Consider the following 27,752-nt stretch of genomic DNA (forward strand, 5'->3'; position numbering starts at 1 on the left):
CAGACAGACCATAAACTTCTGTTATCACATACATTCTTTCCATCTTTTCTTGTCTATGTTAGCCTAATTTGGGACTATGTAAATCAAGAAAGAAATATTCAGGACCACAATAGGGAGTCATTGGTTTTATCATCAAAATGACTTCAGTTGCTTGTCAGCTGATACTTTGTTGTTTTGTTTGTTTTATTTTCTTTTTTCAAAAGGTTCCACATATTTATTACTTAGCTCATTCTTAAAGGTAACCAAAGAAACTTCCATTTAAAACACCCACCTGTCTGTGGGCCTTGTTGACATTTTCAGCTTAATTGGTTCATCATAGAACATAAACATGTGGGTGTTTGTTATAATTCCTTACAGACTCAGCCTGGTTCTCCTCTTAGAGGCGTACCTGATTTTATTACCAGTTTCCATCCAAATCTGCAGAAATGGACAATTTTGCTTTTATTTCTTGGCCAGGAATCATTTTGATTCTGAAAGTCATGTGAGAAGACCTGGTGGAAAACTGGGACGTGATGACCACCAGGGTGGACAAAAGCTGGAGAGCTGATTTTATTTCATTCATTCATTATTATCATTATAATGTACTAGTCCTGAGGCTTGAACTCAGGGCCTAGGCACCATCTCTGGGCCTCTTTGTGCTCAAGGATAGTACTCTATCACTTGCACCAGAGCACCACTTCCAGCTTTTTCTGAGTAGTTAAGAGATAAGAGTCTCACAGACTTTCTTGCCTGTGCTGGCTTCGAACTATGATCTTAGATCTCAGCCTACTGAATAGCTAGGATAACAGGTGTGAGGCACTGGCCCCCGGCCAATTTTATTTTATTTTTTAAGGCAGGGTCTTCCTGTGAACCTCAGGCTGACCCCCAATTCAAAATCCTCCTGCCTCAGCCTTTGAAGTAGCTGCTAATACACATGCGCCACTTTGCTAGACTCAGCTTTGAATCTTCCTTTACATCTTCCAGGTACTGTTTTACCAACCAAAATATTCAGAAATTTCCTAAGAAAGTGGCAACTAGCTTTTAAGTAATTAAGCAGAAATAGAGCTGAACTTTTAGTTCTTCTTCTCCACTTGGGTCCTTTCTCCCCAGAAACCTTTTGTCTGTGTGACTTCTTCTCTGCAGTGTTTTAATTACATTGATTGATTCTCTGTTGTGGGAAGAGTTGTGTGTCACGTGCAGTGTTGCCTGTGTCCGCGATCTTAACCTCTCTTCTTTCACAAGAGTGCACAACAACTCTCTTCACAATATGTTGTTTGGCATTATGTAGATTGGGAGTTGGGTGCTGAGAATGGAACTTAGGACCTCACTCATGCTAGGCAGACACTCTACCACCAACCCTCCTTCTTTTAAACATAGGTAATAGGGTGCTTGTGGAGATGTTAAAATTTGAGAAAATTTGAAAAGTTACACAGATGCAAAGGCTGTATAAAAATGCTCCTAAGTTCAGTTGCATGGCTCCTTCTATCCTTTGCTTTACTAATGAATGTTGGTATGAGCTACTTGTCATATACCTTCATAAGATGCCTTTAAACTTGCCTGGTAGTACAAGTTGTGAGGTTCATGATAAAATCAATGCAGTGCCCAACTGATAAAAGTTACTGCAGACTATATATATAAAGACTCCCTATCTTCTCAGTGTTGATACTATTTCTATGTCCAATATATGGCTAGATCTCATTTCATTGTTGAGGAGGTGAAGACAGAGAGGGAAATGAGCACTCAGTGGGATGTGGAAGGGTCTTCCTGGCTTCCATTCTAGCTCTTTACCTGCTACTGGGCCTTGGTGGTACATAGATTTTCCTTATTTCTTTAATACTTATCAAATTTTGAAATTGTACTGGGAAAAATCCAGCATAAAAATGTTTTAGTGCAAATTTTATATTGTATTAATAAAAGGTCTGCATCTGTAGATCTTATATCCTAAATTAGAACTTTTAATTTTACATTATATGTTTTCCTATTGACCTGGGCCTTGATCTGATGTATGTTGGCATAGTTGATGCAGGAATTTAAGAATTTAGCTTATGTTTGGGACTTGGCTCATACCTGTAATCCAAGATCCTTGGGAAGCAGAGAACAGGCAGTTTGCAAAGCCAGCTTGTGAAAACAGCTTGAAAGACCCCATGCAAACCTATAGAATGGCTGTGTCCATCATCTCAGTGTGCACAAATAGGAAGACGATGGGCTCAGCTGGCCTGTGGACAGTTGACTCTATCTCAAAAATAACAAGTGCAAAAGGAGCTGGATATATGACTTAAGTGAGTTCAAATCCCAGTACTAAAGAAGAAAAAAATAATTCATCACACAAAGAGCTGAGGATTTAGTTGAAAGATACAGGGCAAAGGCCACAAGTTCAATCCTGAGTGCTGCTAAATAACAATAAACATCTTGTTTGACATAGATGACACTCATATCTGACATGCGGCTCTGAGGCTTCATAGAGAGAACTGGTCTCAAAAAGAAAAGAAGAAATTCAGCTGACACAAGACTACCCCCATGTTTCCTCCGTTGCAATATACTCAGAGTATTTTCTAGTCTGAATAATGTGGCTATTGTATACATGTATTGAGCAACATGATTACAATAAAATTTGAAAAATACCTGTTAAAATGCACATACATGCCTTTACAGTGAATGAGTTATAAATCACAATGTGGAAACTGATGTTTCTGTATGTTTTTACCCTCCTAATTCCTCCTGGATGGAAAACATAGGCACCTATGTTCCCAGTGTTCCTGGCTTTATGAAGGACCATGAACTCCGGAGACCCTGTAGTGAGCAGTGGCTGTCTCTGAGCACACCTATCCCAGGCTGCTAGTGCTTCTGAGAGGAGAAGACAGCCACTTGGTATCTAGGCTTCTGCATTGTGGGATAGGTGGGACACCGTTTTAATATGAAGACTGTATTTTCCTGATGCTTTCATGTATGTCCAATGATTCTAGTTGTATGTTTTCTACTATTTTTGAGTGCCCAGGAATTCCCTCTTCATGATCTTGAGCCTTACTGATGGATTTATTTATACTCTTAAGTGTTTCTTTTTCTAAAACCACTTAAATGTATTTATAACAACCAGGGCAGTGATTTTCCACTTCTCAGAATAAAAAGAAATCATGGAGAAATGTATTTATTAGGTTCCAGTGGCTCACATCTGTAATCCTAGCTGCTTGGTAAGCAAAGAACAGGAGAATTGTACTTGGTTCAAGGTACAAAAAGTGCAAGAGACTTCTCCCCCACTGCTCAACATACGTCTGGGTGCAGTGGCACAAGCCTGTCATCCCAAGCTATGTGAGTAGCTGATATTGGAATATTGTTGTTCCAGGCCAGCCTGGGCTCAAAAGTCTACAAGACTTTAGCTACATGGAAAAAAAAGCTAGACACTGGAGCTTGAGCCTGTGTGATCCCAGAGATGATGAGAAGCCAAAAAGTAGAAGGATCACAACTTAGGGATCTACCTAGGTGGGAAGGGAATCCTATTCTAAAAATAACCAGTGAAGAACAGGGCTAGGGGTTTGTTTTGGTGGTATGACACCAACCTATTAATTAGCCCAGTACCACTGAGAGAGAGAGAGAGAGAGAGAGAGAGAGAGAGAGAGAGAGAGATTTATTTTCCTATTAAAAACTATCTATTTTTAATATAATGTTCTCCTGAAAATAGCCATAGAAGCCTCCAGTGTAAGAGAGCTTTCATTTGTATAATTGTCAAGGTATTTACTGACATGTTCCCTAATGTTTATGTTGCTTATAGAACACAGCAAAGTCTTCTCTTCTTATATTCTAAGATAATAATAATAATAATATCTAGTAAAAAGAAGCATGCTTAAAAATGCCAGCAACAAAATGACTGCTTAGGAAGCATTCCATCTCAATAGCTTTAAATCCGGATGGTTCCCATTTTCTGATGGCTTTACATGTGAGGGTGTTAACTTTATCAGAGTGAGAAGACAATGTGCATTCAGCAGAAACCATAGTTTAAATTTGGAACTTAGATCTTTTTCCGGGCTTATGATATGTTGTCATGATTCTCACTCACACTGCTGAGCAACATACAGTGTGTAACAGCCCCCAGTCCTCCAGTCAGTCCATTTATTGTTGAAATTGCATATTGTTGTTTTCAAGTGATTATAGTTGTATTGGGGCTTATGCCCAATCTAATGCAAGAGTGTCTGTGTTTCTGCATTTCTTAAAGTGCAGAGATTCAAAGATTGCCTTTAAACATCCATATAACGAGGTATAAAAATCTACAGGTGGGCTGGGAAGTTGGCTCAGTGGTAGAGCGCTTGCCTTGCATGCCTGAGGCCCTGGGTTCGATTCCTCAGCACCACATAAGCAAAAAGAAAAAAGCCGGAAGTGGCGCTGTGGCTCAAGTGGTAGAGCGCTAGCCTTGAGCTGAAGAGCTGAGGGACAGTGCCCAGACCCAGAGTTCAGGCCCCACGACCGGACCCCCTCTCCAAAAAAAATCTGCAGGCTTAGACATTTCAGCTTACTCTCAATTTTTGTTCAACTGGCTTTCAATATTTCTATGGTGATTTTTCATGGCTGGTAGATATTATCATGTGAAGTTGTTTCTGAGACTTGAAAAAAAAAAGCAAGCCAAATTGGAAGGAGTGTCTGGAAAAAAAAATGTGTTAGGTAAATACTTTTTTTCTTTAATTTCCTCACCAGCAACAACTCTATCCTGCTTACACATGATGAACTTAGTTGTACCCTAGGTGGGAAGGTTCTAAGGATTTCAATCAGTGAGTATCTGTGTGAAGCTAGACATTACCACATGAGACTCAGGAAGGAGTCTTCATTGGGTGGGCAGCAAGACCCAACCAGGAAACCAAAACATCTTGTTCTCCTCAATGACCGGCACTGCCCATGCCTTTAAATGCTTTTTTCTTCAGTGTGTGTGTGTGTGTGTGTGTGTGTTTGTGTGTGCGCGCGCGCACGCGCACGTGTGGCAAACCTGTGCCAATCCTGGGGCTTGAACTCAGGGCCTGGTTGTTGTTCCTGAGCTTTTGTGCTCAAGGCTAGCAATCTAACACTTGAACCCACTTCCTGCACTTGGGTGGTTAATTGGAGAGAAGGGTTTCTTGGGGGACTTTCCTGCCTGTGCCAGTTTGAATCATGATCCTCAGATCTCAATCTCCTGAGTAGCTAGGAATTATAGGTGTAAACTTCCAGCTTCTTCATACTTTTACCCATCAGTGCAAATTCTTTTTTGAATTCTGATTCTGAAATCAGTATCGCAAGATTCGAGAGAGACAAATGAAGGTTCTAGGATAAAGGAAAGAAGCAATACGCCATTGTTTCTTATTGTGGCTAAAACACTTAGCCAATTACTAGAGGTAGTGTATAACAAACAAAATACCTTCGTGGGCCAGTGTAATAATTTGAAGAAGGTGCTTAAAAATCTGTTTCCAATTTATTATGTTGTGAATTGAGAAATAATTTAAAGTTTTGCCTATATTTTTCTTTTGCTGAAAGACCCTTGCAGTAGTTTTTATTTTATTATTGTTGCTAATTTTCATTCTTGCCTTCCTCATCCCCACTATATATACAGCAAATGTGATTTTCTTTCTCTCTCTGTGAAAAAGTTATAAGTAACTAATTTACTCAGAATATGAAACCCAAGGCATGAAGGCCTTGATTATAATTCCAGCCATCACTCACTAGTTAACAGTGTGTGGGCTAATTATCCTCAATTCTAAAATAAGAATAATAACAGCTACCTCATAGGATTACTATGAGAATTAACTGAGATAATATTCCTGAAGACTTCAGCCCTGGATGTCTCATAAAAACACACAAACATAGTCACACTGCTAGATCCTCTCCTGGTCTCCACCTGTCTCCCTACTCCACTCTTCACTCTCCCACAACCTCACCACTAAATAATGCATCAGTAATTGTAGGAACATTAGCATGAATGCCCAGATGCATTTGTTACTGAATTAACTCAGCAGTGAACTTGGCATTCCATCTCCAACCTTTCCCCTTATTAATCCTCTTCTCCAACCCCCGCCAACATAAGGCTCCACCAGGACACCAGGCTGTGAACTCAGTCACAGCACATGAGCACTTTTCTCAGTTTCCACTGGTTTGGTTCTGCCTCAAAGACTAGACTAATTTGTGTTGCTTACAATTAACTAACTCAGGCCGTGTGATGATGTGCCACAAAGAAGACAGCAGTTCAGAAAAATCGTCAAGTCTATTTATAGCTCGCTTAAAACAAGCAATCTCTTGTGGAGCCCAAGGAGTCCTCCTAAAAAATACAGACAGTAATTCATTGGCCCCAGAAATAACTAGGGCAATTGGAGGGAGAAAAAATGCAACAAGGACATTTCCTCCAGCGTTCTACAATATTTACAGAGCATTTTGTTCTGCTCATTGTTTCTCTTCATGCTCACACAGCCCATCCCAAGAAAACAGGCAAAGCAGACTGGCTTGTCTATTTGGTAAAATTGATGCCTAGGAGGTGAAATAAATTGCTGGTAAACAGTGGTGTTTGATGTATAGGAAAGGAAACTAGCTAAGAAGTGAGAATTACTTCTCATTCAGATAATCAGACTATTCTGTAAATAATTACCTTTAGTAAAAATATGTAACTAAAAAAATAATATTTCACAAGTAGTTGCAAGCTTTTACTGTTGCTTCTTCACTTGTGGGTAGAATATAAAAATCTAAGAGATAAAAAACTTAAAGACTCATTCTAAAGGGAAAACGTTTATAAATGTATATGTACCTCAAGATATATAGAAAGATTATATTTTGTGCAAGAAGTTCCCATTTGAAAACCTATAAAGTAAACTATACACATAAGCTAAAGCAACTTTAAAAGGATGGTGAGATTTGTATGAAAGATTTCAATCCATCTTGTCAGCTCTGAAATGATGACATTATTTTCTTAATATGGAAGTTGTTTGTATAATTCTAACATATACACAAAACATAAGATTTAATATGAGTTAAAAAGATTTTATAGGAGTTTATGAAGCAGAAATTGTTTTTCACTTAGAATTATCTTGATTTGAGAAAATAATGATAATAATATTTTATGATATTTTTAAAGCTTGTTACCTGGAAACTCTAAGCAAAACCTTTTCAAATTGAGAATGATGGCTAGTCAATTAGTATAGCTACATTAACATGTGCCATTGTGTGTGTTCATGTGTGTGTGTGCACATGCATGTGTGTGCATGTGCATTTGTATATGTGTGTGTGTGCGCACAGTAAAGAGAGAATGTATTGCTTAAAGAATGTCCCTAGGTCAAATGCTTGGCTCTGTGCCATTTGAGATGATTGGATTTACTGTTCTCTGACCTCCCATTGTCCCAGCTCTGATTTGTGGTGCTCAGAATGTCTTGAAAGACAAGGTGTCTGTGTTTGGAGTTTAAGGTCTTCCCCTGACAGCTGCTCCTCTTCCCCATGCACACTTTTTGCTTGCATTCACCTTGTGGTGACCTTGCAGGACTCAGCATTTTCACCTGAGCTCGGCGACGGGAAGCCCACTAGCACAGGGAGAGCATCGTGGTTTTCATTCCTGGGTGATGGAGTCATGGGAGGAACTCAGGCAGCACAGAGAGTAGGACCTGAGCCTGGCTCCACTGTGCGTTAAGCCGCTCAGGACAGAGCAGCTGCTGTCTCCCAGCCTGCATTTGTCACTGACCACTGAAGTGTATGTTTGTGCAAGGTGAGAGCCGGGAGCTTTTTCCTTTATTTGAAGACAAATTGCCAGGTATGGCTGTTGATTGTGTTTGTTAATTTGGGGCTATGACTAACTACATATTCAGGATCTAGACCTTGTGTGGTAGTATTTATGCCTTGTTCTGTCACATTCGGCTCTCCACGGAGTGAAAACTGTGGCAACAACAGATTCTTCTGCACTGAAATTTGATCTTGTTAGTGCCATTTTCTTGGATTTTGTCTTTAATTGATGCTGCCAAATGGTGTAGTTATTCATATACAGAATTCCAGTGCTAATTAGAAGGCATATGAAAACTGATTGAGCTATAAATCTGGATTGCTTCTTCTTTTCTTTCTTTCTGATTTCTTTTTTGAGTACTTTCTATACTCTAGTCTCTGCTCTGCCCACATGTTAATTGTTGAAAGTTTCAAGAGAATACAGTGGCTTGGAGTCTTGTCTGACAATAACAGTTATACTGTGTGATTGTTTGTCAAGAGAAAAGTTTCCACATGGCCATTCATGCTTGTGTGTGAGTGTGCGAATATGTGAGTGTGTGTGTATGTGATTTTTTAAAAACAACTGTTGGAGACAATTTTAAATAATATTAAATCTAAATAATATTTCCTGTGTTATCATGTACTTATAATTACTTTAACCAACCCATAGAGCTTTTGCTATCAGTATTTTTTTATTTAAATTTTATTTTATTTTATTTGTGAACATACTGTACAGAGGGGTTACAATTACATGGGCAGGATAATGCGTACATTTCTTACCAAGCATTGCAGCCTCCTCCTTTGTTTACCCTTCACATCCCTTCCCAGCCTCCCCCTCCACCCCTACCCAATCCTTCCCCCCCCTTACCCCTCCCCCCCGCACCGAAGTTGTAAAGCTCATTTTCGACATGACAACTTGTACTTCTCATTGTTGCAACAGGTCCACCTGTATCCTTAAACGACTTGTTTTTCCCCATCTCCTCCCCAAGTTACTATCAGTATTTTTGAATTGTGCACAATACAGACAATACAGCTACTACGTGAGCTCATTAAAATCCATGAGAAAATACAGTATGATCACTTCATACGTTTATACAATAAGAATGGAAAGTATTCTCAGATATGGACCTTACTGGAACCAATTTTATAAGCCATCCAAGCAAATGTAGAGAGAAGATGCATTGGTTTGGAGTTACTAAATAGATATAGAATAGAAATATATTCTAGAAAACTGAAAAGTTTAAGAATTTGTTATTTTATAAGTAGCACAAAAATTAGAAAAGCTATTAAAATTAAAATGAACAAAATGTATATTAAATTTAAAATAATTATAAGGAGATACTAAAAATTCTCCAACTCCTCAAATTTTTATGTGTAATGAAAGAACAATAACATACTTAAAGAAAAGCAGAGTCAGCAGAAATGAAGCCAAGAACAAAAATTCTTAATAAAACATGCTGTCAGAGTGGGGAATGTACTTGTCTGTCTTAATTAAGTTGAATTCTTTTACCAGGATTAATAAAATTATAACAGTGCATTTAATTTTTTTTTAATTTAAGCTAGGGGACTGATGGCTCATGCCTATAATCCTGGCTATTTAGGAGACTGAAACTTGGAGGAATGGGCAGTTCAAAACCAGCAGGGCAGAAAAATCTAAGAGATTCCATCCTCAGTCAAGCAGCAAAAAGCCAGAATAGAGAAGAATGCTTCAAGTGGTAGAGCACCAGAAGCATGCAAAAAAGCTGAGTGCTTGAAACCTTGCTTTATCAGCACACACACACAAATACATATAGATAGATAGATAAATACATAGATGGGTAGATAGGTATATAGATAGATATTTATAGATATCCATTTAAATAGACTTCATAGACTTTGAAAACTAATAAGTAAATTTTATGAAAATGTGTCTTAACTGTATTTAAAACAATAAACAACATACAATACCAAAAATCATTAATTCTACTTTTAAATTGTGTCAGTTTAGGAAGGATGCTCCAATACTCTAGAATGCTACCTATTTCTACATTCGTGTAGACTGAAATTTTTGGGGGCACTCACCTCATGGCCTCTTGCTTTCAGACTCTGCAAGAATAGTGTAGACTGATTAACAGAAAACATCTGACTCCAATAGTGGTTTCTGATAGAGTTTAGAACCATATTGTTTCATTTCACAGATATGTAACTTGAAATAAGCAAAGAATTGATGATGTGCTTTCATGTTGAAACTTATATTGCACTGACTTGTGCTTCCATAAACTAAAAGTTTACTGTTTCTTTTAACAAATATTTAATATGTGGGAGGTCATCTTATCACTGTCCTGTAATCATGAGGGTACCATGTGAATGTTGGTCATCTTCCATTCTAAGAGAATAGTCATTCATTGCATGAACATACAGTAAACAGCCAAAAGAATCCTTGGATAGTGCCTGTGTTTATTCTTTAGATAACTAGCTTACTGCCACAGGCAAAGAGGTTTAGAAGGGTTAGAGATTATAAATGCTGACCTCAAAGCACATACCAGTCTGTTCAAATAGATTTGCTTCTATGCAATTAAGCTCCCTCATTAAGGGAAAAGATTAACCCTCACTTATATAGTTGAGACACACTTCTAAAGTTATAAATTGTTTAAACATCTTAACATATAGGGGCCTTTCACCCTCTCTTCCAAATCCATAATTTTATTTTAGACTTCAAACTTACCAAGTACTTAATCTTCTGTATGTTCTTTCTTTCCACCTATGCTCAATCTCTTCAGGCAACTTATACTCTGAGCAAGAAAGCAGTCATTCGTTATCCCCTGAGACTTAAGAAAGATCTACCACCCCGGACACCCAGTGATCACTGCCTATTGCTTGAGAAAGGTGGGGTGATTCATGGGAAAGATTGGCTGCTGCACAGGCCATGACTTGCAGATACTGTGCTAGCCTTTCTGCTATTCTTGCTTCTATATCCATCTAGTCTAACTTAAGCTTAGAAACCTACAGTAATTGCTTCCACATGCCAACATAGTTTTACTTTCACAGACTTTGGGTAACCTGAGATGAAATGCAATTTGTAGTCTTTGAGGGTCAATTAAAGTACTCTCAGTACTTTTTATCTCTTTAGCATCTAAATTTTACTCTACCCACTAACTCCTTCCAAAGAAATATAGATTGAGATCACAGAATGACGACTCACAACTTTTAGTGGTTACTTGTAGCTTCTTTTAGTAGGCCCAGGTTGTTTGTAGAGAAGAAACATGGACGGCAGGGTGTAGGATATAATATCTGATATATTATCAGATAGGTATTGGCTATAGCTTGAATATGAAATGTTCACCTTAAGCTCATGTGTTAAAGATGGTTGTGCTATGTGGGACCTTGATGGAGACTTAGAAGGTATGGCCTGGGAGGAAGTGAAGCTACTGGAGGTGTGCCTTTGAAGAGTATCATGCCCCATCATTTCTCTCTTTTAGTTTCCTGCTGATCGTAAGACCATTAACCTCCACACCACTCTCCTGCCACTCTCGTTTTCTACCTTGCTCCAAGGCCCCAAGTAATAGATCCAGCTGACCTCACACTGAAACATCCGAAAATGTAAACCAAACTGAATGTTTCCTCCTTTTAAATTGTTTCTCTGATGTATAGAAAAGCTAGCCATGCCCCTCTGAAGCTTCAGTGTCCTGACATTATAAAGCTTTCTTAGAACTCTGGGCTATAAGGATTAGAGCTGAGTAGAAATATATGATGGCAGGTGATTGGTTCTCTATCTGAGACAAAGATTCTAAGTATTTTCTTCCAGTCTACTCAAGAGTTCTGCCTCATTTGTCTTCAATCTAAGATATTTTCTAGGAAAACAGAAGATGTACCTTAAGGGTGACCTGTTTTCCTTGGCCACTACAGAGGTACCCAAAGAAGTAATTATTTCAGCAATATATTAGACATCATGTATCCAAAAGGTTTTAGATTTCAGATTCTTTTTGTTTGGGAATATTTATACAAATATAGTGAGATATCTTTGGAATGCAACCCAGACCAAAAGCCAAATTGATTTGTTTCACGTGCACTTTATACATATCTCCTGAAGATAATTTCACATAATCTGTATCTGTTTTTGACTGTGCTCTGTCACTTGAGTTCAGGGATGACACTTTCATTGTGGTATCATGTCAGGACTCAGAAAATGTTACAGTGGAGTTTGTGCATGTGGAGTTTGAATTTGGGGAGTATGGATACTCATTCTGCATTATGATGAATACAATTCCTGTTTTTAAAAAATATATAATCAGTAAAATTCCTATTTTTTGTAAAATATCAGGATTGTTTCCACCAGTGCAGGCTTCAAAAATATTCAGCTCTCACCATAAGCAATTTTGTTTAAGATACTGATAACCTATGTATTCTTACTCTCTTGTGGAAAGGGGTCATTTGACATAATTCACTGGACCATGCCAATAGGTTGATTTTTTTCATACTGTCACATTTTCTTTAGAAAGAAATTCATTCCAGACCTGGTTTCAAATATAAGTTATACTGTTATACAAGTATGGTGAAACTTAGAGTAGTAGCCTGCAGTTCATCTGGGTTTGAGAGGGGCCCAAAAGGGTCAGTCAGGAGGCAGGAGCCAGGGACAAATATCATAGGCAAACTGAAGTAAAAGCCTTTTCTAACACCTAAAGGAACAAAGCTTGCAGGGTACATACCTCTACAGCTCTCCATGGTCTCTACAGGTAGGGACCATCCCCAGTTTTGTGGTGCTTCTCGGCCTAGACTGATTCTCATTCGGGTAGTTGAATTCAGGTAGTGGGCTGTTGAATATGAGCCTTACGATTGGAGCATGTGTTATGAGCTGATCAGTTTGAATTTGAAAGGAAGGCTCCCAGGTGGGATTATGACTTCAAGATAACAACTAGCCCTGGGAACAGGTTTTCTAGGATCACAAGACCCTGTCAAAGCATCCGAAATAAAGATAATGAAAAGGTATGACTGATACAGACTGACACACAGAAACAAGAGGAAACTAGTATCTTTGATTTTTAAATTCAATACTATACACTCACAAAAAGATTAAAAAGAATTGAGTTCTCTTTAGTAAATGAATTTTTCCATTTATTGCCCTATACTGCAATTTGTTATTTAGAGTCCAGCAATAAATGCTTCCAAATTAGTATTCTCATGGTCTAACACATTAGGCTGGAATTATTGAAGGAGAATGTCTTTGGAGAGTCCCCATTCACTTTTGAATTGAATTATCTTTTGGCAAATTATTAATAAATAACTGTTACATGAACAAGTAAATGAATAATCAGACCACACTTATTGGCAGAAAAATCTACAGACTCCCTGAGAAGATTTTATGCTACTTTCAATGTGCTTTGCATAATAAAAAAACTCTAAAGAGTGAAATTAAATGAGTTATATTCTTCTAATGAAAGCTGATTCTCCTATCACTTAGAAGCATTTAGGACCAGTCATACCCTTTCTAGCAATCATAGAATAGGTCAAAGGACATATATAGATTGAGAAGTGATTCAATTTTCAGCAGAACTGGTAAAATTCTCATTTTTCAACTAATGAAAAATGAACACAGGTGTTAAGGAAACAGTACAAAAATGATTACTTAAAATTAGAACAGATACATATCTCTTTTGATTACATGAGGAAAATCCTGGGAAAAAACCAACATGATTTTCTCCTGCATTTCTCCTTTTAGTCAAACACTTTAAAAAAGGAGAAACCATATATAGGTGTCTCAATGGAAATGAAATTTTATTTGCCTCTATGTGTGTGTGTGTGTGTGCATGCGTGTGTGTGTGTGTGTGTGTGTGTATGTGTGTGTGTTTACAGTACTAGGGCTTGAACTCAGGGCTTTACACTTTTGCTTGGCTTTTCACTCTTGCTTGGCTTTTCACTTAAGCCATACCTCAAATTTAGCATTTTGCTGGTTGATTAGAGTTGCAGATTTTTCTACCTGGACTGGCTAGGAACCATGATCCTCTTGGCCTCAGCCTCCTGAATAGCTAAGATTATAGGCATAAGACACCAGTGCCCTGCTTGGAAATGTAATTTTTATTCTATTCAGTTTTTCCATTCCAGCTATTGAATTTCCCTCAGGGTCTTAATATGTAAAAATGTGGAACTTCAAAACCATGGGAGGAGGGAAAATGAGTTAATAAAATTATTGAGGTTTGGTACAATTAAAAAAATATTCCTTATACCAAAATAAATTTTAGAGAGTTGAAGTTATAAAATATGAAATTGAGAATATGGCTAAAGAAGGCTTTCAGGTGCTTACTTATACATAGTACATATTATAGAGCTAGTACCTGCTATATACCCAGTACATGCCATATATGCAGTATATGCCATATATCTAGTACATGCTATATGCACCATACATACTGTATACCTGGGACATGCCATATACATGATACATGCTATATACCCAGTATATGCCATATATCTAGTACATGGTATATACCTCATATATGCCATATACCCAATACATGATATACCTATCTCAGCAGCAGCCTTGGATTTGGAAGGCAGCTTGGTGGACTTGGTAACAGTCATGGCAGTTACCATGGAAGAAGGAAGGGGTGAAAGGTGGGCCTTTCCCTGTACAATTCACTCCCTATGATTTCCAGGCTCCCAAGGTCCAAAGAAAGTTAGAATATTTGTAAGTTACAGGTTTACTTTCTTTTAGTCTTTGTGTGTGTGTGTGCCTGTACTGGTGCTTGAACTCAGGGCCCTGTGCTCTTACTTATTTTCCTCAAGACAGGCACTCTACCACTTGAACCATACTTCCATTTCCAGGTTTTTTTTCCCTAGTTAATTGGAAATAATCATCTGACAGACTTTGTGCCTCAGGATAGCTTCAAATGTCAACCCTCAGCATTGTCTTCTGACTAGCTAGAATTACAGGCATGAACTACCAGCTTGGGGCTTCAGATTTCCTTTCTTAATGTCAAGCCTATGTCTATGTTTTATGCTAAGACCAGATGTATGTTGGAAGGAAAAACTGGTGGATTGATTTCTTGTTCTTAACTTTCCTCATTCCTAAATCTGACATCTGGGTGAAATTTCATAGTGTGTCTGGTATCTGCAGTTTCTGATCAGTGATGTCCACTGGTGTGATGATGGATAAAAAGCTGCCAGCTGGGCAATGGGACCTTCAGTCATCAGACTAGACTGAACCTGTTCTGAATGCAGGGTTGTGTGTGTCGTGGGGAGCAGAATGGCTTCACTTGGAAAGAGCTTTGTTTTGCATTTTTATTTTTAGTATCTGCATATCCTTGCTTCTTTTTCACTTCCAATTTCCTCCCATGACCTCCCATACCATCTCACACCATCCTCTGACCTGAATAAAAGCAACACTTATGTCATTTACGCCAGGTTTCTCCGGCTGGCAGGCTGTTTGGAACAATGTGCAATGTTCCTAGCAACAGATTAAGGCAAATCCACAGTACTTCAAAAGCCTGCAGGCACTGGAAAACCACAGAGGGCTACCTAGTTATATTAGTAATTATTGCCTTGTAGATTGCCTTGTAGTTACAAAACCCAGAAATGTTTAACATTTTAAGATTTATTTTTAATAGAAACTTGGAGGCTATACCAGTTTTCTAAAACAGTTGTGATGAATTAGAGCAAAGTTCTATTCAAGAAGTCCAAACCTGTATCTGTAAAAATTTGGGAGGAAAGTATTTCTAAAGTTCATGAGAAGTCACAAGGGGGGTGATTTTAGCTATCAGAAGTATTTTATATTCTTTAAGAACAGAGGCACTAGAGACAGGCCTGTTGTGAAATCCTTGAATGAAAAAGTTATTCAGTTTTTCTATGATTGAGTTCAAATCTGCATTATTAGCACCAATTGTGTTGGAAATGAGAATATATATATGATACCTGTTTATAATAGAAAAATTAATGAAAAAGCTAATTTGTGAATGGAACTATTTTATCAAGCTGACTCACAATAATTTTTCTAGATCAGGTAGAAAGATAAAGTGGAGAAAAGTTATTAGATATTAAGGGGAAAAGTTAGTGGCAGATAAAACAGTAGGAATCCAATTGTCAAAAAATAGATATCTTAATACTACTCTGTGTGATCTCTTTCTATGGGCCTTAGCATAATAGCTTACTGAATAAAAGTTTAACCAGGTGCTGGTGGCTCACACCTGTAATCCTAGCTATTCAGGGAGCTAAGATCTGAGCATCATGGTTCAAAGCCAACCAGGCAGAAAATTCTGTGGGATTCTTATTTCCAATTAACCACCAAAAAACTAGAAATGGATCTGTGGATGGGTAAGGGAAAGAAAGAGATAGTAACCATTATAGAAAGAATGAGATAGTAACCATTATGGTAAAAGAATTTGTTGCTTTGTATGTCCCTCCCCCTCAGTATAATCCCTGGTTTTACTGTATTTGATGTTGGTATAATTTGGGGAGCATAAGGAAAAATACAAATTGTTTAAATAGGGATACAGGTGAACCCATTGCAACAATGCGGAGGGGAGTGTAGTCATGGAGATGGGAAGGGATGGTAGGGGAAAAACAAAGGAGGAGCCAACAATGCTTGATAATAAATGAACTGAGTGACCTTGCTCATGTAACTGTAACTCCTCTGTACAGTATTTTCACAATAAAAAACTTATTTAAAAAAATAAAAAATTTAAAGTCAGATGTAAGGGAAAACAAAAAAAGAAGACAGAAGATTACATGAGGTAATTTTTTATAAAAGACTGTCAATTTTCAGTTCAAATTGCTTTGAAGAATATTTTGTTTTTATGGCCCTTACTTTATTAAGTCCTAATAACTTTTCCATTTATATGAAAACTAAAACCTTTATACTTTCAAGATTCCCCTAGGAAGTATCCCAATCTCCAGGTGGGAACTACTGAGATAATAAAAAATGTGTGAACTATATTGTGAAATCTAATGGCCAAATATCAGAGGTAATAACTTCACACTTTGATTTTCATGAGTTTTATAAGTGTGTTTTTATCCTTTTAAAAGTAGAAGCAAAGATCTGTAACACTTATAAGTAATTTGTCTATGAGTGTGCTGGAATCACACTTGCTGTAAGTCTGATTTGAAGGGAACTATCATTTAGCTCTGAGATTATTTTACCTCATACTTGCCAATATCCTAATAAGCAATCTCTAGGGATTTGTCTTTTCTACTTATATTTATTACAAACAATACATTCACAATATGATCTTCAAAATGTAAGCCCTTTTTTGTAGAAAATGGTTCTGAAAAGAAAAGCAATTGGTAAGGCTACTAATAGTGTGCAGAGCTACAAAGATATGGACAGACGCAAGTGGAGGTTTGTTAAACAAATAATTAAGGAATTTAAATTTGACTAATACTAACAATGGGAAAAATGTCATTATTGACAGAGTAATGAATGGACCAATCAATAGTTTATCCTAAGTGTGACCTAAGTAGAGCCAACTTTAGTCTTGGGCTGATAAACATGATTTACAAGTCTGTGTTGTTATCTTACATGAGTGTGGGATGTTTTCTTCACATTCTTTGCATTGCACTAAATTTAGCATTATACCAAAAATGTCTCTGTGTGTCAAAGGCATGAAAAAGGTGTCAGAGAAAAGCCATTAGGACCACAGTCTAGTTTTTTCCCAAGACTGTTGTTACAAAGTTCTGCAAATTGTGTTGTTTCATGTCAGAAATTTGCTGCCTTATAATTATAAAAGTCCACAATCAAACTCTCTCTCTCTCTCTCTTTCTCTCTCTCTCTCTCTCCACTAGTGAAGTGTCTGCTCTAGGTTTCTTTTAGCATCAGGAAAAGTTGGGAATTTCTTAGCTTTCTGATAGCTTTCTTCTCTCTGCCTTATTTATCATGCTCCCTCTGTACATGTCTGTGTCTGTGTCCATGATTTCCCCTTTTATAAGGAAACCTGTTGCATTAGCTCAGATGCTATTTTTGGCTTCATTTTTCTCTGAACTACTTCTATAAAAGCCAGATTTTCATATAAGCTCTCATTCTGGGGTAATGTTAGAACTTTATTTTTTTCCTGTCATTCTCTGGGGCTTGAACTTCAGGGCCTGGGTGCTGTACTGGAGCATTTATCCTCAAAGCTAGTACTCTACTACTAGAGACACAGCTCTGTCTCCGGCTTTTTCATGGTTAAATGGAAATAAGAATCTCAGAGGCCTTCCTCCTTGGAGCTGGTATTATTAAGAATTAAAGTTTATTGGCCATTTATTCCCTTTCTGTGCATCATTTTTAGGCAGGGAATCCAGAAAACCATCATCTGCAGAGGTAGCTTAAATTCTTTTTTTCTGAACTTAATTTACTTGTATATGCTATTGAACCACAGTCCTAATATCTCAGCCTCCTGAGTAGTTAAAATTACAGGCATGAGACACTGGTCCCCAGTTATATCTTTGTTTAAGGGAACACAATTCAACCTATAATGTTGACTCTGGAGAAGTAATAATAATGAGTAAACCTTGGCAAATTCAGAGAGGAGGACCCCATGCTATTCAAAGTGCGGGGTATGGTTCAGCAGTGTCATCTATTCAAAGTGCGGGGTATGGTTCAGCAGTGTCATGATGTCAGAGGTGGATAGAAATGGAGAGGCTCAAGTTCCATACTAGACCTGTAGACTCAGAATAGTCTGCGTGACTACCTGTATCCACAAGTGTTTCCTTTATACATGGAAATTTAAGAAGAGCAGTTGACATTGAGGAAAAGTCTCTACCCTCCAAAATACCAGGAAGAACAAAAGAGAACTTTATTTATGAGCCCGGGACCCATCAATATGCACCCACAGCAAGTTTGGGCCATTATTTAACAAAACTATTACATGTATCTTTATAAAAGCAATGTAGATCTCTGGAGGTATTTTTAAGAATTAAAGTTTATTGGCCATTTATTCCTTTTCTGTGCATCATTTTTGGGCAGGGAATCCAGAAAACCATCATCTGCAGAGGTAGCTTAAATCTTTTTCTCTGAACTTAATTTACTTGTATATGCTATTTTGTCAATCCAACTGGCTAAGTCATACAATTAAACCCTGAAATAGGGAAAAATATTACCCAGCAGTGGGATTGAAAACACGTGGTGAATTCTTGCTTCGCTTCTGGCTCTCCTGTCCTGTGATCTTAAGCTCCTCTAAAAATATAATTCAACTGGAAGTTATGATCGTAAAGTCAATGTTAAAAGGAATGACAAGAGTTTAAAATAAAAAAAGACTGGGTTAAAGTTTGCCCTGGAGTCATCTTGGGCAAGTGCTTATAATAGCAGGACAGATGCAGCTTCCCAAGAGGAAGTCTAAGGTCATAGTTCTCAGGGGAGGAGAAACTCGAAGGACACATGATTAACCACAAAAATTATGGCACTAAATTATGTTCAGGAGTCTGTTCCCTTAAAATCCAGAAAATCAGCGAAGTATACAACATAGCCATATTCTGATCCCAGCAACACTGCCTTGGAAGATTTCTTTATATGGAATAGAAACTTGATGAGTTTTATCTTTCAGATAACCTTTCTTGGGTGCAAATAACAGAAATAGAAAGGGAGAACATTTGTTCTTACAATGTGCCAGTTATTCACCTATATTTTACATAGTTGGACAATCTTAATCCATATAACACAGCTATAAATGAGAGATGAGAAAATTAGAGCTGATAAAGTTGAGACAGAGAATTAAATACATTCCAATATTAATTCTTGGCAGCATCATAACCCAGATTTGATTCCAAAGCCTACATGCACCATTGTTGTGGATACTGGCCCCTCAGGAGACAGGTAATCATTCTGAAGAGGCCTTTAAGAGTCCCAAATAAGCACTTTAAAAATGTGTGCTCAAAAATCTCTGTTATTACACAATTATTCTTGAAGATATTATTTCAGCCCATTTTTTTCCTGGAACTGTATTTTTCTTGAGGTATATTTTCTTTCATATATAAACCAAGTCAACTATCCCCAAGTGCCCTGCTAGTAAGATCACTACCATCACTGCTAGTCTGGCCAAGTACCTGCACTCCTCCTGATTCTTCTGCAGGACCCCTGGGAGGTTTTCTGTTCTTCTCCTAGCTTTTAGCTTCTGCTGTGCTGAGTACCAAATAACAATACTTATTTCTTGTTATACTGGTCTATAAAGATTGAATGTCATTTGCCAACACCTGCATATTGTCCACAAAAAATGTTCTTTACTAATTAATTACCTTAAATGAAATCCCATAAGTGCTTGGCACCTGGTTAATTCCAGAGGAGAGGTGACTCATAAAACACAATGAGCTAAAAGCAGTAGATACTCCAATTGCTTTTGAAAGCTATAATGAAACAAGGACTCAATATAAAGTAATTACAAAAATTACCTTAAACACTAAGTACTGTAATTTAAACTATCTATTGCTTAATATAGTCCTTGCTTCAAAAGACCTTTCTCAGAGGCAAATACATACTTTGATTTGAAGTTGGCTATCAAAGGATTCAAAATGTTCTAGTGTTACATGTTTTTAACCTTTTATCACTACTTATCTAAAATGGAATCTCTAATTATAGTATATTTGTTCACACAGAACTCCTTCAACAGTGAAGATAAAGCATTAAACTTGCATAGGTCTTCCCAGAGTTCTATGACTTTTGAGATTAAAACAATCTCACTCCATAGATGGAGCTGGTGCCATAGGAGTGTTTTAAACTGCAGCTAACTTAAAAGTTCCAGATGTGCAGGTTATGCAATTAGACAACACTTGTCAATTTAGCAAGTTTCTACTTGTGTAGAAACTCAGTGACCTGTGCTTGTTTGGAGAGACTAGAACAACAATAAATTTACATGATAGAATACATCTAAGTAAACTCTAATAAAAAATGACTTTTAAAAACTGGTGTTGACTTCATAATTCACCAAATGGCAAAATGAATTACTTCTCCTGAGTTTGTAATTCACCAAGTGACAAAAAGGATTACTTTGCCTGAGCTGTATTTCAAATCTTACCTTCAAGTACAGGACTTGTATAAATAAAAACCATAGAGAAGAGCTGTGCTTGGGAGAGGTCATGGCTCAGAAGCTGGAGAGGTCTGATAAGCTATGTCACCCTGTGCACAACATTGCTGGGTTTTTTAAAATCTCATATGGTTTGTTTCTCAGTCACCACTACTGTGAATCCACAAGGTTTAGAATATTTAATAAGATTAAGTTTCATAGTTTGGGCTCTGTGTTATAAAGAAGCTCATGACATCTTCCAAGAAGCAGAAATCATAAATCCTTGAGCTAAAAACTTTACCTGTGATGAGCTAACATCATTGAAATATAGGTCTCATAACTTAAAATTCAATTAATTGTATTCAATTAATTATATTGTCATACAGCTTATTGATCATGGCTTTTAAGTTGTCATAAAGCCATCAATCTTATCTCTGTCAGCAGATCAGCCACTTTCCAAAATTTGGGGGCAGAGGGAGATAAAGGGTTCAAACAGGTGGAGAGATGGACCAATTATGCAATTAGAAAACATTTGTCAATTTAGCAACCTGAAAACTGCTGATCATTTCAGGTATCTCACTTATTCTCTTCATGTTGACTTGGTTTCCTAGAGTATTAAAAAGATCATATAGATGGAAACATTAAAGTAGCAATGGAACTAGGAGGTGGAGAAACCAAACAAGATACTTCATTTACTTTTGTTCAACTTTAGACTTGCCAGCTATTGTTTGAAAAATCAATTCCAGAATAATCATTCAGCAGACTATTGTTTTTCAGTAGAATCTATTTCTGTGAGTTTGGTAAAGTATATCTATGGAAACTTAGGGTGTACCCATCTTTAGGAAACTGTAATTAAAGAAGAAAGAATAGAAGTGCAAACAGGAATGGTATTATTTGTTCATCTAAAGACCTTTGTACTTTTAATACTTTTCAGCAGATAAGCTATGATCAAAAACCCTATGGAAAGGGAGCCTTTTATTTGAGGTCACTGGTTTCTAAAAGACCACACACACACACACACACACACACACACACACACACATACACCACACACACACCACACATACACACACAACACCAAACACATTTAGTCCCTTACAACTTAGTTCTTACTTTTGGAATCAGGCTGAGACTCTCTTTAACCCAGCTCTGAAGACAATGGGTGGATCCCTGGAGAGTGTTTTGTTTTGTTTGTTTGTTTGTTTTGTAAGTATGGGAAAGCTCAGTGGATTAAAGTAGGATCAAGACACAATGTGGCAAGACTCCTTTTGTCTGTCAGATGTAGTTATACTTTTTCTGAGTCCTTAGTATATTTACATTTTATTTACTTATATAATCATTAAAGCATATGACTTTTGGGTCATATTGTTAGGTAAGAATATATGAAATCATAATGTGTTTCAAAATTAAGGAGCATGATGGAAAAATACATTTTACATTGTAAGAAGAACTGTGTTTTTACTATGTAGAACCTATATACCATCATGCTTCAAAGCCTAGCAGTGCTGTTGCTAGTTCTAGCTCTGCCATTTACTGGCTTTTCGGATAAGTCACTTAAGCTTCCCTATCTATAAAATTGTAACGAAAATCAAACCTACCATGTGGGATAAATATGAGAATTACTTAGAATAGCTCCTGACTTATATAGCCCCTATTCATGTATTAGACATTATTGTATCAGTAGTGTGTTTTGTTTATTTTCATTTATTTTTAGTAGAAACTTTTCTTCAAATGAAATTGGACAGAGATCCAGTATACTTAAAGCAGATAAAGCTGAATTCTACCTGGTTGGAGGAGTGTTAAGAATTCTTCCTTTTGCCACATTTAATTTTATCTGCATTCAAAACATATTCAGGAAACTTTTTTCATTCAGCAGTATTGACAGGCTTAAGTATCATCAGGATGCTTGTTGTCAGGCTATGCAACTGGCAACACAAATAGTTTTGTAGATTAAAACAATATCAATAATAACATAGTGCTTCCACTGAATGAGTCACTATTCTAATCAATCTCAGCCTGTTAGTCTGTTCCCCTTAGGTAAAAGAGACCAAGCTGAGCAAGATATGATTCTCAAATGCTTAAATAGTATATTTATTTATAATCTTAATATTTTTATTTTGGTGCCAGTACTGGGGTTAGAACTCAGGGTCTTATTCCTTTGCTTGGATTTTTCACTCAAGGCTGGTTTACTATCATTTGAGCCACACCTCTGCTTGAGATTTGGTTTATTGAAGAGGAGTCTTTTGGAGTTAGCTACCTTGGGCTGGTTTTGAACTGAAATCCTCAGATCTCGGCCTCATTAGCTAGAATTATGGGCATGAGCCACTAGTACCCAGCAACAATGTTTTAAATGTAACAAAAAGATATTGCATGCTAGACTGATATCCTCATATTTCTTGAACATAATTGATAGAAAGGGATGCATATGTACCCCTACATGGGGAAATTTCTAACTATGCTAAATATTCAGTAGTCCTCTTCCCCATACACACTCTGACCCCTCAGTAGAGTATAGGGTAAATGAGAGTTTAAAGCCTGAATTCACTTTGCACGCAAATCCAGCTCTCTGTCTCTGTGTGTATCTCTGCCTCTCTCTCTCTCTCTCTCTCTCTCTCTCTCTCTCATACACACACACACACACACACACACACACACACACACACACACATCTGTGAGGTTGGATTATAGGCTCTGGGCTTGAATTCAGGTCCTGATTCTGCCACATTCTACCTAGGTTATGCTACACAAGCAGACAACTTAACCTGTGTTTCTCAGTGATTTCATCTACAGATTGAATGGAGAGGTATTTTATGTTATACTTGCAGGGCAAGGACTGAACCCTGCAAAACATTTTTTATTATTGTTATTATAGGACAGCGAGGAAGTCCTCCTAGTCTAAGAAATGCACAAGGCATTATAAAACTGCCACTTAACCTCAGTCTGGTCCAATAAAACCAGGGTAATAAAGAAAACAACCCTAAGAGTCCATCGTGGTGAATTCAGCCTGTTGAAAGACCTGGTAGGGCACATTTAAAGATGTCAGCTGTGGCAAAAATTAGTCAACATTGTTTGTCCAGTGCCTGTGATGTCTAGGTCACCAGCTGTCTGGAAAAAGCACACAGCTTCCTTTTATTGTATGATGAGGTCTGCCAGCCAGCTGGCACTGGAGCAAGAGGAAGGGAGCTCATGTTAACAAACGTTACTCTGTGCCAAGCATGTCAGGAAAGTTTTCTCATTTGATCCTTCCCACTTGATAGCTGGTGCTATCAGACCCTTGATGAACACAACCCTAAGGAGGCTCAAGGAGATCAAATAACCAGACTAGAACCCACAAGGAAGAAATGGCTTCTGTCTCCAAGGTCAGCAGGCTATACCATTGACGCCTCTACTGATAATGTTCCAGATACCTCTGAAAGCTGGAGTTAGCTTTTTAAAACAAAAAGTTCACCTTAAGACACAATCCATTTCACACAAAGATGTTTAAAACTTCTATAATCAACACATTCTAGTGATAAGTGGCCTCTATCTTTTTCTCCTTTTTCTGTCTCTCATTTCCATTTTTGCCTTGTCCCTTGAAAGGTTTCTCTATATCTTCCTTATTACTAAGGTAATGATAAAGAGGAAAACTGCAGCAAGGAAAAATATTATGTGGCTAAATAAAAAAGTTTAAATGTATGGAAAAAATTAAAATTCATTGCATTAGAAGTATACAAAGTTGTTTCTTCGTATCTGTAAGAACTGAACTTATGGAAAGTGATAAATGTCACAATATGTAGATTATTTGTAGACTCTGCAAGTTACCATTTGAATTTTAATGGTTGCTTTACGCTTTTAAGCTTATATTGATAGTGCAGTAATATTTTCTATTTAGGTTAATGCTGCCATTAAAATGCTACATCATTAGTCAGTTCTTTTATTATCTCTCTATGTCTAATAACATAAATAGATTAACAGAATTAAAAATGAGATCAGAGTTGAGAGATAGGCATTTCAGTTCCAAGTTCTTTCATTCACTGTGATTTAAAAGGTAATGAAGGGCTAATACCCAAGCTCAAGATGCAAATAAGATGAGAGGCAAAGGGAATCCATGATAAGAAAAATTTAATAAGCAAAATCATAATTTTATACTTTAAATCTTTAGACTCATTTACTGAACATTGGAAGGCAGATTGTTTTTTTAATAATGTGAATTTTCCTATCAAAAATATCTGAAAGTGTGCTGGGAAGGTGGCTCAGTGGTAGAGCGCTTGCCTTGCATGCATGAGGCTATGGGTTTGATTCCTCAGCACCACAAAAGCAGAAAAAGCCTGAAGTGGCACTGTGGCTCAAGTGGTAGAACTCTAGCTTTGAGCTGAAGAGCTGAGGGACAGCGCCCAGGCCCAGAGTTCAGGCCCCATGACTGACCAATATATATATATATGAAAGTATTTAGTAGCATACAAGATTGTGATGATGGAAATTAAGTCAGTAGAATAAACTGCTGCACTATATTATAAAATAGTGAAAATATTTCATAAAATAAGTATCTTACACATGGAAAAATAAGCAAAAATATGTTACTTTACCACTAAATATATAAAATTTATCACTTAGATGCATTTTCAATAATTATATACTAATGAAACAACATTGATAATACATGCATACTTACTCCTTTAGTCATGAAATGTAAAAATATATTCTAATGGTTTACTTTGCTCAGGAAAACATTAACTGAGGTTATGGATGTAGTGAGAGAGAACTTTTGAATGAATCTCTGTTTTTTTTTATTATATTGTGAAAATACCATACAGAGGAGTTACAATTACATGGGCAAGATAATGAGTACATTTCTTACCAAGCATTGCAGCCTCCTCCTTTGTTTCCCCTTCCCATCCCTTCTATACTCCCCCCACCTCCTCCTACCTGATCCTCCCCCCCCACCAAAGTTGTAAAGTTTGTTTTTCGACATAACGTTTGTACATCTCATTGTTGCAATGGGTCCACCTGTATCCCTAGTTAAACGATTTGTTTTTGCCTGTCCCCTCCACAAATTATACCAACATCAAATACAGTGAAAGCAGGGGTTATACCATGGGGGAAGGACATACAAAGCAACATAGAAATCATCTTATAAATATGTTAGAAACAATTGCATGAAAGAAAAAAAAACATTTGAATACTATCTTGGGGTACATTCCCCTAACATTAACTTATCTGACCTTTTCTGTTTGACTCGGACATATACTAGTTATTGCAAATAAGGGAAACCATGGGACCTATGTTTCTTTGGTCCTGGCTTACTTGACTTAATATATTTTTTCCAAGTCTTTCCATTTCCTAACAAATGGTGCAATATCATTCTTTCTGATGGAGGCATGGAATTCCATTGTGTACATATACCACATTTTCTTGATCTGTTGATCTACTCAGGGGTATCTGGGTTGGTTCCAGATCTTAGCTATGGTAAATAATGCTGCAATAAACATAGTTGAGCTGGTAGCTTTAGTATGGTATTGTTTGTGATCGTTTGGGTAAATGCCCAAAAGTGGGATTGCTGGGTATAGGGGAGCTCTATGTGGAGTCTTTTGAGGAACCTCCATATGCTTTCCAAAGTTGAGTCCCTGTTTTGATCCCCAGCACCCCGAATACACACACACCATACATATGCACACCCAAATTTAATGAAATATCACATAGTATATAACTCTTCCCTAAGATTATTCAGTGTCTTATTTGGCACCACTATTATTAGTCACATCAGTATTATTAACAATTACTGTGCATCATGATATAACAGGGACATTTTGGTAGCCATATTTAGAAATAGAATAGGAAAGTACTTAATAGGCAAACCTTAGTACAAGACATTGAAGGAATCTAGAGTCTACAACAGAATGTGCTGGTGGAAAGCCAGCTCCATCTGAATCATTCATCACAGTATCCTCAGCACACAGCTCTGAGCTCAGGGTACTAGAAGCCATTAATAAATAATTACGGAGTGAATATATGAAACTTCTCCCATGAAATAGAGTTAATTTAAGCCAGCTTTTAGTGATGTTGAGAATTTATAATATTAAAAACATTGCAAAGATTCCTACCATTCCATAGTATTGACAGTTACATGTCACAAAAAACACAGATAGCATAAATCCAGTGTTTACTAAGTTGTAATGTAAAGTTTTTGTCTAAAAGAGTACTTAAATATTGATCTGTCATTACAGATCTACTTTTTTTACCACCATTTATTTGGTGGCTGAAGTCTAAGAAATTTTTATTGGTATAATCAGATTGTTGGTGTACGTCATAATTCTGTATTTTTACATTTTGTTTTTGGTTCAAATGCATATGTAGAAATAATAGTGACCATGGTGGATTTTATAGGGGTGGTGAGATTGCTAACATGAAGGATGAAGAACAGAAATTGGAGGGAAGTGAATGGGACCAATGGGCACTGACCCCTCCACCTGTCCTGTTGGCCTTCATGGGCATGCCATTGCCTAAGAGGCTGCAAAATATACATCAGGTGTCAGTTTTGAGATTACTTTGTTCTTTATGAACTTCATCACTCCTATTTTAACCCTGAAGCAAGGGAAAAGTAGATGTCATGATGGACAATATGTTTTTCTTCATTTTGCATGCCAACGATTAAACAGTGTGTAGACAATAAAGGAAGCAATACCTTTCTTAGATAATTTATATTGATCACTCAGGTCAATTTTCTACTGTAACTACCCAGCTCTCAAGTTGGGTAAAATAAAAATTTTATTTGAGTTATGGGATTTCCATATTATTAGATACTAACTTTGTTATATACATATTATTGGAAGCTAATTTTGTGATGTGTACACATAAAAGAGTTTATTCACAATAATAATTACTACTGTCCTATTTTCAAATTAGAAAACTGAGGCTGAGACAACAACTCAGAAGTGGAGCTATAGCTCAAGTGTAGACCTCTGGCCTTGGGAAGAAAGCTAAGGGACTGTTTTTAGACTCTGAGTTTAAGCCCCAGTACTGACACAAAAATTAAAAAGAAAAGAAAAAGAAAAAGGAAAGAAGAGAAAGCCAGGACTGATAGAGACTTAGTAGCATGCTCATATAGCATGAATGTAACTCTAGTCTTACTCCAAACAATAGACATACCAATGTATTAGTAATTTAATACAT

The 27,752-nt window shown here is 37.1% G+C and overlaps 1 protein-coding gene across 4 annotated transcripts in view; it reads left to right on the forward strand.

Moving 5' to 3' along the window:
* Arhgap24 (Rho GTPase activating protein 24) overlaps nucleotides 1–27,752 on the forward strand; it is a 449,827-nt gene that overhangs the window by 304,651 nt on the left and 117,424 nt on the right. The window contains exon 1 of one of the 4 annotated variants that reach the window (XM_013020202.1): nucleotides 7,584–7,675. The exons of 2 other annotated variants lie outside the window; for them this stretch is intronic. In XM_013020202.1, the coding sequence (XP_012875656.1) occupies nucleotides 7,663–7,675 (13 nt within the window). In that variant the 5' untranslated portion in view covers nucleotides 7,584–7,662. Of the gene's footprint in view, nucleotides 1–7,583; nucleotides 7,676–7,698; nucleotides 7,721–27,752 lie in introns of those variants that run through there. One more of the 4 variants, XM_013020205.1, reaches the window with a different exon arrangement.

The sequence above is a fragment of the Dipodomys ordii genome, unplaced genomic scaffold (genome assembly GCF_000151885.1).
Source record: "Dipodomys ordii isolate 6190 unplaced genomic scaffold, Dord_2.0 Scaffold49, whole genome shotgun sequence".
Classification (NCBI taxonomy): Eukaryota; Metazoa; Chordata; class Mammalia; order Rodentia; family Heteromyidae; genus Dipodomys; species Dipodomys ordii.